The sequence below is a fragment of the Passer domesticus genome, chromosome 13 (genome assembly GCF_036417665.1).
Source record: "Passer domesticus isolate bPasDom1 chromosome 13, bPasDom1.hap1, whole genome shotgun sequence".
Taxonomy (NCBI): Eukaryota; Metazoa; Chordata; class Aves; order Passeriformes; family Passeridae; genus Passer; species Passer domesticus.
The window spans coordinates 10,401,973-10,416,505 of record NC_087486.1 but is presented as its reverse complement, the minus strand read 5'-3'; the positions used below and the strand labels follow the sequence as shown (position 1 = coordinate 10,416,505).

General features: G+C 42.4%; 1 protein-coding gene across 4 annotated transcripts in view; it reads left to right on the top strand.

Moving 5' to 3' along the window:
* The window catches only part of FNIP1 (folliculin interacting protein 1), a 64,543-nt gene that overhangs the window by 32,791 nt on the left and 17,219 nt on the right, over positions 1-14,533 (top strand). For 3 of the 4 annotated variants that reach the window (XM_064387651.1, XM_064387652.1, XM_064387653.1), the window contains exons 3-11: positions 2,931-3,074; positions 7,291-7,391; positions 7,643-7,717; positions 8,216-8,307; positions 10,729-10,812; positions 11,754-11,825; positions 12,666-12,801; positions 13,314-13,515; positions 13,895-13,980. In XM_064387651.1, the coding sequence (XP_064243721.1) occupies positions 2,931-3,074; positions 7,291-7,391; positions 7,643-7,717; positions 8,216-8,307; positions 10,729-10,812; positions 11,754-11,825; positions 12,666-12,801; positions 13,314-13,515; positions 13,895-13,980 (992 nt within the window). The remainder of the gene's footprint in view (positions 1-2,930; positions 3,075-7,290; positions 7,392-7,642; positions 7,718-8,215; positions 8,308-10,728; positions 10,813-11,753; positions 11,826-12,665; positions 12,802-13,313; positions 13,516-13,894; positions 13,981-14,533) is intronic. The other variant, XM_064387654.1, reaches the window with a different exon arrangement.

The following is a 14,533-nucleotide window of genomic DNA, read 5'->3' as shown; positions in this document are numbered from 1 at the left end:
CTATAAAGACATTTTACTTTAAATTTTCTTCAGAACTACCTGATAGGTCTCCAAGACTTCCAGCAAGCGATGACCTCTAATGTCAGAGCTGGGACTGCCAGAAGCCTTTGGAGCTGGGTGGTATCTGCAGTGAGCTGGCAGGGAGGGAACAGAGTGTGACCCCAGCAGGGAGAGCAGGGTGGCAGCCAGGAGCAGAGCTGCCCACGGCATCCTTCCAGCAGATGTTCTGCTCTCCAGCAAAAATGGGCATTTCAGAGCACTCAGCACCACCCTGCCCAGGGAGTGGATTTGATGGAACTGTGTCTAATTGGGAAGAAAATTCACAGCTTTGAAACATTGCCTTGTACAGTGCTTAAATAATGAGGTTACTTTTTTATTTTTGGAAGCCTGGCTTGAATATCTTTGGAATATTACGTGGGAATGCAAGTAATCCCACTCCTTTGATGGATAATGTCTTGAGATTTGTAGCATCTAAAATTTCATTGACATTTGAAGTCAGAAATTGCAGAGGAGAGGGTCACTGCAAGTACTTGATCTCATTGTCCAAGGAGTTTATCTTAAACACTTGCTAAGTTTGTGAAGGAGCAAACACCAGAATTCATCAGTGATCTGCATTTTAGGAGGGATTTATTGTTCACAAGGTTCTGAGAAGTGGGAGCTGAAAGATTCTGACCTCATTTAAAGACTCCTTGCAGGAGTTTTGGTTCATTAAACTCCACTGCAAAGACCAAACAGCCATTTTCCTGGTTTGCTATTTAAATGAGGCAACTATTACTGCAAGTTACCCGACCACCCAGTGGATCTGGGAAAAGCTGCTGTGCAGAAAAATGCAGTGATAATGAGAAGAAATTATATAAAAGTAATTGATTTGCAAACTCAGCCTATTCTTTTTAATGCACAGGATTTTATTTTCTCTTGAAAAGTCAGTAAATGCATTTCTACAGTCTCAAGGAAGTTTAGTTATAATTGTAACATTTTAGAAGGAACTTTCAACATCTGATGGAAAATGCAAGCTGAAATGTGGTTTGCCTGCAAAAGCTGCTGTAACCCTGTGGATTGTATGTGGTTTTATCACATGATGCTTGCCTAGCCTAGGACATTGTTGTTTGTGTCAGAGATAAAATGCAATTCTAGTTCACGAGCTCCTACTGAAGTCATATGATGATCGTTCACATGTTCCAGCCATTGTGCACTGTGCTCAAGCCACACATCCTCAGTAGCCATTAGCAAATCTACATATTGCAGGATTTCAACGAGCTCTCCTCTGTGTGGAAAGGAGAGGACACTGCTGTGTGTCAGGAAAGCTGACAGGGCGGGGGAAAGTGAACACTTCCCTCCCCTCTGCCACAGAGTTACTAATTTCTCTGCACATTTTTCCTTGAGGCTTTGTGTGTTAGCAGCTCTCTAAAGGAGCAGCAGTGAAGGCTGCCACGTGGGGCTTTATAATCCTGGCCATTTTCAGCTGCTTTGCTAAACCTCACCCACAGTTAGGGCCAAATTTAAGTCACCTGTCCCTAAAAAAGTAACCTGGACAACCTAGGACAGAGGTATGGGACTCCCATCCCTCCACAGCAGTAATGCCAGTCATCTTTTCAAACAGCTATTGCTGATTATTGAGCAGTCCTGGAGTTACTAATGTGTGCCTTGGCTATTTCACACTTTTCTTTATGCCTTTTCCTTAAAAGCTATGGCCATGTTTTTGGATGAAGGGGAAGCTTGTGGCAGGGAGCTGTGAGTCCAGAGATGAAGCTGTGACATATAACAGCACTTCTGTGTTCCCATCTGTCCCCTAAACCTTGCTTTCAGCAGGGTTTGCTTCCAGCTTGCTCTTACTGGTTGGGTGATTGTGTAGGAAATGGTAATTAAGGGAGTCTTAGGGCAGAGTTAGTGTGGAATTTTGAGCAGTGTAGACTATTTATGTCTCCTAGTGCTGCCTACCAGCAGATGTAAATAATGCCAACCTTACGGGGGTGTGCTGAAGTGTAACGAGTGTGTGAAAAATACATTGAGATCTTTAGGTGAAGAGGGTTGGCAATGCCAGTGCTGTGTAAACTGCATTAACTTGGTGGGTGCTGATTCTGCTCGGGATGCTGGGATTCTCAATGGAAATCACAAATGCTTTTAAATAGTGAATGAAACATAGTGAAGCATCTCCCATGCCAGTGATTAATGATTCTCTGTGTAGAGTGGACACAGATCCTGCCCATCTTCTACATCAGTTCCAGCTCCATCTGGGCCCTCTAAACTCTCTACTCTGCTCTGCTTTCTGTCTGAGTCTCTATCAGAATTTACCTTTTGGATTGATTCTCCATAATTTTGCAAATCTTTTCTGCCTTCTCTGTAGCACTGTGTTTTTCAGTGTTGTCCATTTTCAGCCTCACAATTCCCTCATACAGAAAACATAAGGAATGTGCCACCTCTGTGCCACTCTTGAGAAAGACTAGGGGGCTTAGGCACAACTAGGGAGGATCTGTGAAAAACAGGGTGTTTACTCTCCATTTACTCTTGTAACATGAATCTTCTGAATTCTGTGTTATTCTTGCTTGATAATTAATGGTGAGCTGCTCCTTCCTGTGCGCTGCTCACACTCCTGTGTCATCTCCGCTCTGGCAGGTGCAGGGAGTAAGGTGGACATTGCCATCTTTCCTTTAAATATTTTAGTACCATCCTCTCTCTCCTGGGTCTAGAAAAGTCTGCTTAGGAAGATGGAGTTGTAGTGACCTGTTGGCTTCTGGCTAATTGGATGTAAAAGAGCTCAGCTTTCCTTTGGACAGCCAGGCTACAAGAGATATGATTATATGTTCTATTACCTGTTTCCTGGGGCATGAGCCTTTCAGCTGTTAAATATCTTAGTTAAACAGGTAAAGACAATGACACTAACAGTGATTTCAGCTCATGGGTCTTAGTCACATGTGTTGTCTTTATTTCAGAAACTCTGCAGTGATGCTCAAGTGAGAGTTTTTGGGAAATGTTGCCAACTAAAGCCTGGAGGAGACAGCTCTTCTTCCTTGGATAGTTCAATCAATTCATCCTCCTCATTCTCAGATCCAAAAGAGCAATGCCCAAAATACCAGGTGAGTCCAGTTTTTTTTTTTTTCCTCCATCATGCATGTTAAATGCTAACAGCAGATGAGGCACAACTGTTTTGAATACTTGAAGTGAGAGGCTGGCAGTGGAGAGCAGTTTTCAGTCAGAACCAAGATATTGGGTATGACTCAGGAGTGTTTAACACTGCAGCTTTGGGTGTTACCAAGTCTAAAACCAACCAGCTGGTTCTCTTGGGATGTCTTGAATGGCAGCAATTTCTCCAGAGCATTTGTTCCATTTTGTGACCCAGGTGATAACACTCGTTTGGTGTCATCAGACCAGGCACAAATATCTGGTGTAGAAGAAGTAGTCTATTTCATTGTCAAATGCCAGGGAAATAACAGAGACACACATTGTCTGTAGGGATGGTCTGTGTAACAGCTTTTTAGGGGATTTGGTGCACTTGAGTTCCATTTTATATAAGAGATTTTGGCCATGAGAGTAGCTAGAGTCATCTGACACGGATATATTTTTGTCATCTCTCCTTCCACAGATCACAAGTGTTTTATATTAAGCCACCCTAAAATAGAACTAAGCCCCTTTCACTCTTTGTAATGAAGTAATTGTGTGTTTGAGGGAAGCTGCTATCTCCACAACCTGCTCTGGAGTACAATACTACTGATGTCTTAATCTCCCATAGATAGAAATGAAGACGCTTCCAGTGCTGACTTTCCTACTGTCACGTTAACTCCTGCTATATTTGGCAAGCTGTGTATTCTTGTTTTCTCTGTCTCATCACACTCTTTTCCACAGCTTGGGTAAGGTGGCTGAAGATCTGTTTTCCGTTCCTCCCTTCCTGGCAGGGCATTTAACTGCGGTTATGAAAGGAAGAGACGTTTCTGTCAGCAGCTCCCTTCCAGCACAAAGCAACCTCCTTTGTGCACTGTGTGCCCAAGAAAAGCTGTGCCCCCCACTACCCAGAAACTGGCTCTCCTCCAGAGCAGGCTCTATGCAAACAATGCTCAGTGTTACTAAAGAAAATAAATTCTAGTGTTTGGCATGAGGAGGGTGTATTTTAAAGCTGTGGAAAGTTTTCCTTTTGAAGTTCCCATTTCCTCGTGTATGTCACTCACTCAAAGTGTTACTGAGTTGAATTGAAATCTCAGTGGCTGTGTGACTGTGCCACACACTTCCAGCTGAAGTTGGTCTTCCACAGCATATTTATTGTGAACTATCTACTGCATTCATCAGACTCCTTCCAGGCTTCCCCAGCAAGTGAGCAGAGAGACAAAAATACAAGAATTCTGTAATGTGCAATAAAATTTAGTATTGGGTATGCAGAAGGCCAGAGTAAGTTTGTCCAGACTCCACTCAGCCTGGCATTTCCTGTGTTCTGACTGCTGTGTCTGTAACCTCAGAGGTTACTTATTGGATTTGCAGTATTTATAAGTGCTCTTGTTTGTTTTTTGTAAGGCTATAAAATGGAAGTTCAAATAATATAATGCTGTGGGATTTTTAGAATACTGCTTTATGTTTTCTTGTTTAAATACACTTTGATTATATATGAGCAACTTTAATTGCAAGGTGAAATACAGAGGTTTTGTTGCAGGGTTCCATATTTGTAATTATGTCCCATATTTAACACGTATTTCCTTATTGGCTTTTTAATTTACAGATATACTTAGTTATTGACAGGACAATATGTACAGTAAAGGGAGAATTAAAAGCTGTAAATATGTTCAGAAATGTAATTTCCAAACCATGCAGATGTTACTACCTCTAATATGCTAATGTGCAATCACAAACACTTGTGGGTATTTTATGATCAGTTTTTATGGGAGCTCTAAACTGTGACCTGAGGAGTTGGTTTGTGTCCAGGCTGTCAGTGCCCCAGGTTGTGCCCTTTTTGCCAGATGCTGCTTGGCTACTTTTTGTTTGAGTTTTTAATATTTAAGCCCTTTTCCCAGTTGGTTGTACTCTGCTTTGGTCTCGAGTGACCTGTATTTTGCAGCTTTAGAGGCCCAAAGAGTTGAGCTGTAACAGTGTTTCCATACTAAATGCATGAAATATCTGTCTTTGGTTATGCATGGTAAAATTACTGTTATTAATTGTAGAGGAAATGCCAGGCTGAACCGGCCATGGGCTCATCTTAGCACACTCTTTGCCTTCAGCAGGGCTTGTCTGTCTTTCAGAGGAAAGGGAAACCCCTATAATTAAATTTGAAAGCAGCTGATTTTCACTTTAATTTGGCTGTTTGGCAAAGAAAATCAGTACTTTAAGATAAAGTATTTTTACTGAGCTTTAGAATGATATTTTCACAACAGCAGAAAGTTGAAATCAAAACCCACCATCAAGGGCTTGACATTTAATCAGAATTGTGTCCTTCATTTGGAGATCTGCAACAGATTTGAAAACAACAAGCATAGCGTGAGGCTGTAGTAATTTGCAGTGTTCTTAAGACAGGATTTTGTGATGCTGGCAAACCTGTTATTTCCTGGAGTCATTAACATCTATGCTGAGAGTTCCTTGGAGCTGCTGACTGGTTTTAAATTCTAGTTTTTCCAGTACTGCCTACAGTGCACCTGAGCAGTGGGATGTCCTGGGAGGCAGAGATGGAAATTTCACTGAGGCCCAGCTAATGATCAGCTTTTGCCCTGTCATTGAACACTTACAAACCTTGGAGTTGTACCCTCATTTTTACAGTTGTGGTTTCTGCTTTCAGTCATCCCCTCTCCTTGCAGGGATAGATTTCAGAGGTTAAAAGTATGGCTGTTAAAAGTATCATCAGCTTAACTGAGAGCTCTTGAGAAGAACTAAGAATTGAGAAATGTTGTGTGTTGCCTTTTGGCTGATGAGCATTTCCTTGTTCCTGCCCCTGTTCTGTGGGCTGGGTGAGCAGGAACAGTGTGTGGGATGTTCACAGCTGTTCTGCTCCCAGTAGGGGTCTGTGGTGGGGACACGCTGTCCTTGGTTGTGCTCCAGGCTCACTGTCTGACCCTGGCACAGGTTGCCCAGAGAAGCTGTGGCTGCCCTACCCCTGGAAATGTTCAAGGGCAGCCTGGGCTGGGCTTGGAGCAACCTGGGCTAGTGGAAGGTGTCCCTGCCCATGGCAGGGGGTGGAACTGGAAGAGCTCCTAGGTCCCTTCCAACCCAAACCATTGTGTCATTCTGTGTTTCAGTCCTGTGTAGAATACATGGTTACTCAGCATGCTGCTTGTTCAGAGCTTGCATGAGGAATATGGAGATGCACTGAGCATCTTCCAGCAGGGCTGTTTCTGTGAGGGGTTTAAGGGGTCTTTTAGGATTACTCCAGGGAATGGAGTAATTTACATGCTACCACACATTTTGACTGAAACACGTTGCTCTTTTGCACAGTGCCAAACCCCCTCACCTGAGAGCTGGCTGAGCTCTGTTAGTGAGTGATCACCACATTTTAAATTATTCAGGGCAAGGCACAAGTGGAGACCCAGCACTTAAACTCTGCTGACCTGGAGGTGAAACAGCCCTGGACAAAGGGACAGTAATCACAGTCATTGAAAATGACAAATGAGAAGTCTGTCTGCAGAGCAGTTGTCTCCAGTTGATTGCCCTGAGTAATTTTTTAATTTTAGGGTTTTGTTTGCAGAATTTGCCCTAGCCAGTGATGCAGCATAGTGACTTTGCTCCTTGGTATTTAGCCTGTGTGCCTTACAGCAAACTCCTGCCACCAGAGAAGCAGGAATTGCACCACTTTAGCCTGGCATCATGATGCTGCAGCTCTTTTCTGGTGCCATCACAGAAACACCAGGGAGGGATTCATCCCATATAAAATATCATCCATGGATAAGTTATGAATCACTCTTTGTCAAGTAAACATTGGTCCAGTTTGGTTCCATTGTGCAGTCTGACATCTCCAATGAACTGCTGATTCTTCGTGTCAAGCAGAAACAAGGTTTAGGCTTAATTCAGTGAGCTGTGTTAACACATTCTTAAAAGTTCAGTCCCCTGGCTCAGTGTCATTGGATCTGCTTCCTCTCACCTAGGTGGGTTTGGTTTGTTGCATGGTTTTAGTGGTTGAGCTCACAGCCAGTGTGAAGATCACTTTCTCTGTTGGCATTATCTTGATTAAACTGTTCAAATTTGCATGTTCAACAGTGTTCCAGCAAGATATTTTACATATTTATCTTTTCAATAAGGAAGATTTTCTCTCTTGTGTGTTGCCTTAGTAGAAGTGTGCCTCTAAAATGCTTAAACTCAAATGTTGGTGGGTTTGAATTTTTGCAGGGTTCTCGGTGCTCCTCAGATGCCAACATGCTTGGAGAGATGATGTTTGGCTCTGTGGCCATGAGCTACAAGGGCTCCACATTGAAAATTCATCAGATCCGGTAAGATTAACTTTTTGCTGCAGGTGTTTTCAGAAGACTCACTCCTTAGTGCTGATAAACAGTGAATTGAATGGCACAAGTGCAGAGTAAAATGGATTTCTGTGTTTGCTTTAAAGTCAGCCTGATGTAATTTTTGAATTAAAAGGCTGTTCTGTCGCGTTAAGGTCAATAAAATCTGGAGGGCTGTGAAAAGGGAGGCAGAGCCTGTCTTGGCCCTGTTTCTGACTGACATCTTCCCTCCTCGTCCCCAGCTCCCCTCCCCAGCTCATGCTCAGCAAGGTGTTCACAGCTCGCACGGGAAGCAGCATCTACGGCAGCCTGAACACGTGAGTGCCTGCACTTTGTAGCTATTGCACAGGAGCAGGTGAATGTAAGAACACAAATAAGGACACAGGACTTTCTTTGGACCCTCCAGATTCTTTCTCTAAAAAAAGAACTCCTTGCTACATCCTGTCAGTGGTGTCCTCACCTTTCCCTCACGGTTGTCTTCACCTCAGCTGGCTCTAAGGGAATGAATGAACCATTCCTTCCATGCTGATATGGTGAAGCTTGTATTGTAAGGTACAAAAGTACCTACCTGCAACCTTGGGGATTCAGTCCAAGATGAAAAAAAATAGAAAAATATTACAAAAATATGTTACAAAAATACTTGTTTTCTGTTACTTAGTGACCCACCTGAAAATGTGGCTTAGGCTATGAAAGCTTTTTCCAGTAGAAGCCAGTGTTCTTACCTTGCCTGCTCCATTTTGGCTATAATGAACTATCTCTCCATTCTACTGAAATGCAAATCACTGGTTTTTTTATATGTTTTATGTTTGTTATAGGTTGCAGGACAGTCTTGAGTTCATTAATCAAGACAGCAATACATTAAAGCCTGACCACAGTACAATTATGAATGGACTTCTTGGGAATATAGGTAATTGCAAACAGATTTTATTTGCTGATATCTTGAATTGAGTAATCATAGATTCTAGAACATGCAAATCTTTTAAATAGAATCACATTTTAAAAAAAGCTAAAGATGTAACAGAAAATTAATGCTGATGGAGCTTGGAGGAGAATAACTTGGACTGTTCAGGGAATTAGCAGTCATTCAGTATCCACAGCTGCATATGTGTACATAAAGTACATAATAGAAATATTTATATATACTTAAGTTCAAATACAGAAAATGTTGGAAAATAACATTCTGTAGAAATTCCTGAAGAGCATATCTCTGATCAGGCAGGAGCGACTCTGCCTGGCTCAGTTCCCTGGTTTTATTTTCGTTAATAATTCCCGTTCTGCCCTGTACTCTGCCCACCTGAGCGCTGCAGCCACGTTCCTGTCTGAGTCTCAGTTAACCTTGCACAGCTGCACTGCAGCTTTGGATCAGATTAGACAGAATATCTTTGTGTTCTCTCCTCTGGCTGACCATGGCAGCTAAGCAGTCTTGAGAAACCATCTGGTGTCCTCAGTTCTCAGCTTCCCTGGAAGAGCTGTGGGTGGAGGCTCTGCGAGCATTAGATAACAAAGGTCTCGGCTTTTCCTCTTGGGAGCAGTTGAGCTGGTAGGACTGGGCTTCAGTGCTTGGTTGTCCAGTGTAGCAGCCTGATCCATGGCTCTCTCCCCCCTTTCTGTTCATTTTGATTGTTGACTTTCCAAGGAAATGTCTGTTGTAGGTGGAATAAGGGGCTTATTTTCACAATTGCTTTGCAGGATATTGCTGTATGTAAAATATGCTTGTATGTATTTGATGACTGTGATACTCTTAAATGGGTTTCTGACTGATGTGGTTCTAGATCCTAGGGATGTTTACTCCTTTCCTTCACATTGACTTTGCTAAGACTGTGCCCAAGCATGGGCTTAAATGCTTCTCAAGCTCATGAGCTGTATACCTCATTAAAATAATTTGCAGTAGTCCATTTGTAAGGGAAGCCAATTAAGGTTGTAAGAACCTTACAACCTACAAATTCATTTCCCACAGTCCTTTCAGGCTTCAGTTATGATTTTTGCAGTGAATGTGTTGCCTGATCTAAGAGACAGGAGTTCACCTTCATTTACTTTTAGGGTTTGCTGTGACTTGTGCCTGGCAGAAATTTGCTGTAGCATTAGAGTGATATAAACTGCAAGTTCCAGTTCAGATAATGCAGCTCTTAGGCATGGAGTGATTCAGGTGTAGCCAGTGCCACCTGTTCACCTGTGTCCAGCTGTGAGGTGACTCTGGTGTCTGCCCCAAGAACCAAGCAGGAGGTATGGACACCTCGGGGCAAGGGTGTGTGGCAAGAGGCACAAGATTGTCAGCAAGAAGAGGATGCTGAAGTTTTCTTTGTGATTGAGCTGCACAAGTTTTCAACAAGTGTTTGTTTACAGTTCCCATTTGAGCACAGAGGGAACCCTAGGTAAAGCAGGGAGAGGAGTTAATCTGTAACTGCAGCATTTCTAACAACTGTGCTGAGCAGCACAGACTGCTCCTGACTCACCTGTGACAGGAGGAGGGTCTATGTGTTTGGGTTGGGAACTGTTTACAAGGCGCTTTTTTCAGATGTGCTGGTTAAAAAAAACCAAAGCAGCCCTGGTCATGTGTTCCCTTTAATGATTGGAGGCCTCAGAGAATGGAAGGGAGCTTTGAGGTGCAACCTTTGTGTTTTATATAATCAGAAAACTTTGAGTGAGCATTGGGTTCAAATACAGGAGAGGGACTGGCAATTAACTCTTTAAAAATACTTATGTGTTTTTTGTGGCTCTGTGTACAGTAAATGCACTGTTTCCCTGGTATATGTATAATCCAGTATTACTTTTAAAATGAACTACTGAGACTGCTAACATTTATTTTCTATGGGATCATTTCACTCAACTTATGTACTGACTATTCTCAGAACTACTTCAGCCTATAATTTTCTGTTGGTTCTACTAAGATGAATTCCTGCCTTCTTTCTCCCCCTTCCTCCTTCTCTTCAGAAGCAGTGTTCCCAGGCACCCCACCAGTGTGGATGTTAAAACAAACATTATACTCTGTGATGAATCTCCTGTTTGTGGTCAAGTTAGGCTTTGAGCCTGCATAAATTAATCATTTTTCAACCTTAAAATTATTTTTTTAAAAAAAGCCCCTTTGAGAAACCCCATCCTTGTATGGGAGACAGTGGAAAGCTGGGTCTATTATTTTAATGTATAAATACTGTACAGCCCAGCTGTGAGACTCATCCTCACATCAGTAAAGCCTCAGAGCTGTTCTCCTGCCTGTGTTACTCTGCATTTATGTTGGCTCAAGCCTTTCCCTGCCCTGGCCCCCTCCCTATGGACTGTTCTGCTTTACTAACCTCATTCTCTGATGTGTATTTTACGTTTTGCCATGTAGGTCTTTCCCAGCTTTGCAGCCCCAGGCGGGCATTCTCAGAGCAAGGTCCGCTCCGCCTCATCCGGAGCGCCTCTTTCTTTGCAGGTTTGCTGTGTGCTGTGTGCTGTGCTGTGGGGCTAGTCTAGCTGGGGTGACAAACTGTGTGGATTTGTAGTTTAGCCCTGCAAATAAGATCTCATATTTATTTTAAAAAAAAATTGACAGTGGTGTTTGCTCCCTTACCTTTTTGGACACATTCCTTAAATCCCCAGAGGACAGCAAGCATTTAATTGTCCTCTGTGTTGTTTTGTTTTGGAAACGTAAATATTTAAATATGGAATTAATATTTATGGGGATGATATTTCACAGTGATGTCAAGCTATTTTGATCTGGATTGGTTTCAACCAAACTGTAAAAATTAGAGCTAAATTAGATTAATTCAAAATGGACATTTCTTTCCTTTAGTGGATCTTATTTCCATGGCTGAGTAGCTTTATTTCACACACATATTTGTAAAATATATCACATTTAAAGACTGTTGAGCCTGACACACCTTTGATCTTGTCTATACGCAGACTGTGAATCTGGACAGCTTACAGCTTAGTTGAACAACCAATGCACTGCTCACAACTTAAAAGTATCAATTCCTTTAAAAATACATGTATAATACCTGAGAAAGCTGGTATAGGAATGAAATTGTGTTTATTTTGAGTTTTGGGGGGGTTTTGCCTATACACTGAGTACTACAAATATGACCAACATCCTCTTGTATGATAAAATTTTATTGAAAATTATCTGTGGAAAGAAACAAAGTCCTGGTTTTAGTTTGCGCTAAAATATGTGTTTGGACTTGAGAAAAAGACATAAAGGCTTCTCAGGTAAGTGTTTTGGTTTGTTCAGCTAAGCAGCCTTTCTTGGTGATGGCCTTGTGCAGTGCTGTTGATCTGAATTAATGAGCATGTTTTTGTTTCATTAATCACATGGAGATCTGCAAACAAGAAAGGAACTGTACATTCCCCTGCTAATTGGTATTCCTTGTTTTACAGTTCACAGCAACCCTATGGATATGCCTGGGAGGGAGCAGAATGAGGACAGAGACAGCGGCATAGCAAGATCTGGTAATGGCAGTTCCATGTGTTAACCCTGTAAACTCCAAAAATATTCATTTGTCACACATCTCTGCACATCATGGGGTAGTGCTGAAATGGGATTGTTCTGGTTTGCTCTGTGACATTAATGACACCTCTCTGTACAGGTGCAGATGGTGCAGGTGTTGAGGGTGTGTGTTGGGTACCTCACAGTAACCTGACAGCAGTGTCTTTTTTTAAACAAGCTGCAAATAAGCAAGGCAGATTAAATATTAAAATGAACTTGCAGCATTTCTAAACAATAATTGCTGTCAACTCCTTTCCAAATCCAGGAGGCCAGGTTGGATGGGGCTTGGAGCAGCCTGGTCTAGTGAAAGGTGTCCCTGCCCATGGCAGGGGATGGAATGAGATGAGCTTTCAGATCCCTTCCAACCCAAATCTTTCTGTGATTCTGTGTTCCTATGATGGTAATGTTAAAACATAAATTGGCCTCAACAGCACCCCTTTCCTCCCTCCGAATTCAGGATGTTGGACACTTGGGCTAGGATTGTAAAGGCTGTTAAAGGATGTGATCAACATTACTCCTTTCCATAAGGAATTTATTTCCTGATACTCAGGTTGCTGAGCAAGGTGCATCCTGTGCATTACCTATTATGTAAATCAGCAGGACTGTCCCACCCTTGTCATGCTTGTATGGCTTGTTAATGTCATTATAAACTGGTTATTTTTATATTAGAAACATAGATAAGCAAAAGACAAGGCACTTGAGAAGCAACACCAGTATATCTTGAGATACTCGGTTTAGTTGCTGGTGTTATATTCCAAACGCTCTTTTTTCTGGAGAGGTTTTTATTCCTCTTGTTCTTGCAGCATCTCTCAGCAGTCTGCTCATCACTCCGTTCCCATCCCCGGGCTCCTCGTTCAACAAGAGCTGTGCCAGCAGCTACCAGCGGCGCTGGCGCCGCAGCCAGACCACCAGCCTGGAGAACGGCGTCTTCCCTCGATGGTGAGCGGGGCTGGGAGTGCTGCCTGCTGCCCATTCACCACTGTCAGCCTGACTCTGCTCTTGCACATGTACATCTGCTCTTGCTGATGCTCTCACTGGGGTATTTACAGACGTGGAAGTCAGGCTGATTTTTTTAGTCTCTGTGTTCCTCTCTGTGGCATTCATTTTTTTTTTCACTAACTGGAAAGCCTTCAGCAACGTGTAAGTCTGTAGGATTTGAGGATGAGAAGCCCTAAAATCATACTCAAACACAAATTCTTGGCAGGAAGGGGAGGGAACTAGAATACCGTCATCTGATCCTAAAACCATTTTGTATCTGGTTCTAGAATCAATTAATAGATGTTTGTAAAAAATCACAAAGGGGTTGTTATCAAAGATGATGATTTGACAACACATTCAAGCAAAAGGTATTTGTTGAAGTTAAATGTTCAAGAACTGAATCACACAGGAAACCAAGGTACAGCTTTAAGCAGTGGATTACATTAACTTTCCCTTTTGTTCCTGCTCCAAAGGTCCATGGATGAAAGCTTCAACTTGTCAGATGACAGCTCTGGTCCAAACCCAGGAATTGTTAGGAAGAAAAAAATAGCAATTGGGGTTATTTTTTCACTCTCAAGAGATGAAGACGAAAACAACAAATTTAACGAGTTCTTTTTTTCACACTTCCCTCTTTTTGAGAGTCACATGAACAAACTGAAGAGTGCAATAGAACAGGTAAACACAGTTGCTTTGGCTTCTTGCACTTGTGTATGTTCTCCCAGCCCTGTCAGATTAATTTCTAACTCCTGTTGCTAGTTACAAAAGGGGGATCAACTTGATGTTGGGTGTGGGAATTGCATCACTGCAGTTAAAACTTTGACCCCTTTTATGCCTTGAATGGTGAAAAGCACAAAAGAGGCAGAAGCTGCAAACGTGCCTCACCTGTCTTCCCTCAGATGGGAAAGTTGGCACTTGGACCGTCACTTTATCGCTTTAAAAAAATTATTTGCATGACCAGTTGAACAAAAGATAAAGTCAAACACATGACTTGGTTTTCCATTTTCTGTGCTTCTGTAGTTCTGTGTTACTTATCTGTTTAATGATTGTTTTCAAGGCCATGAAAATGAGTCGGAGATCAGCTGATGCCAGCCAGCGGAGTTTGGCATATAACAGAATTGTGGATGCCCTAAATGAGTTCAGGTCAGCCATATGTCTCCTGTCTTTTCTGTTTCTTTCTTCAAAAGCACTGGAGCCTGTTTTAGAAGGATCTTCTTAGAGCAGGATAAGTAACTTAAAATGTCTAAAGTCATCTGCAAAAGTCAGTACAGCAGAGGACTGGTGATACCAAGCCATCATAATGTGTCTGAGGTTTTGGATGTCTCCAAGTGTGTGTGTCCAATCCTGTGTGAACAGGACACAGATGTTCAAGGTTTCCTATGTTTTAGGTGATAAGGAAGCTCCCAGTGACCTCTTAAATGGTCTTTTGTGGCCTGTTGAGAGGGCGGAAAGCATTGCAAAGCCCTGGTAGGGAAATCCTCCTCTAGTCTGTATTGTCCTGATGTGTGAGCAGAGCTCACCCCTCTATAGTGTGCTGCAAAGGTGTTTCAGAAAAACAGCTAGGAAGAGGGAGAGCTGTCTTTACCCACAGTCAAATGCAGTGCTGTAATCTTTGGCTAGTGGTACCTGCAGAGACTCTCTGTTCAACAGATATTATACAAAGTAACACAGATAAGCACATCCCTGGCATTTAGCT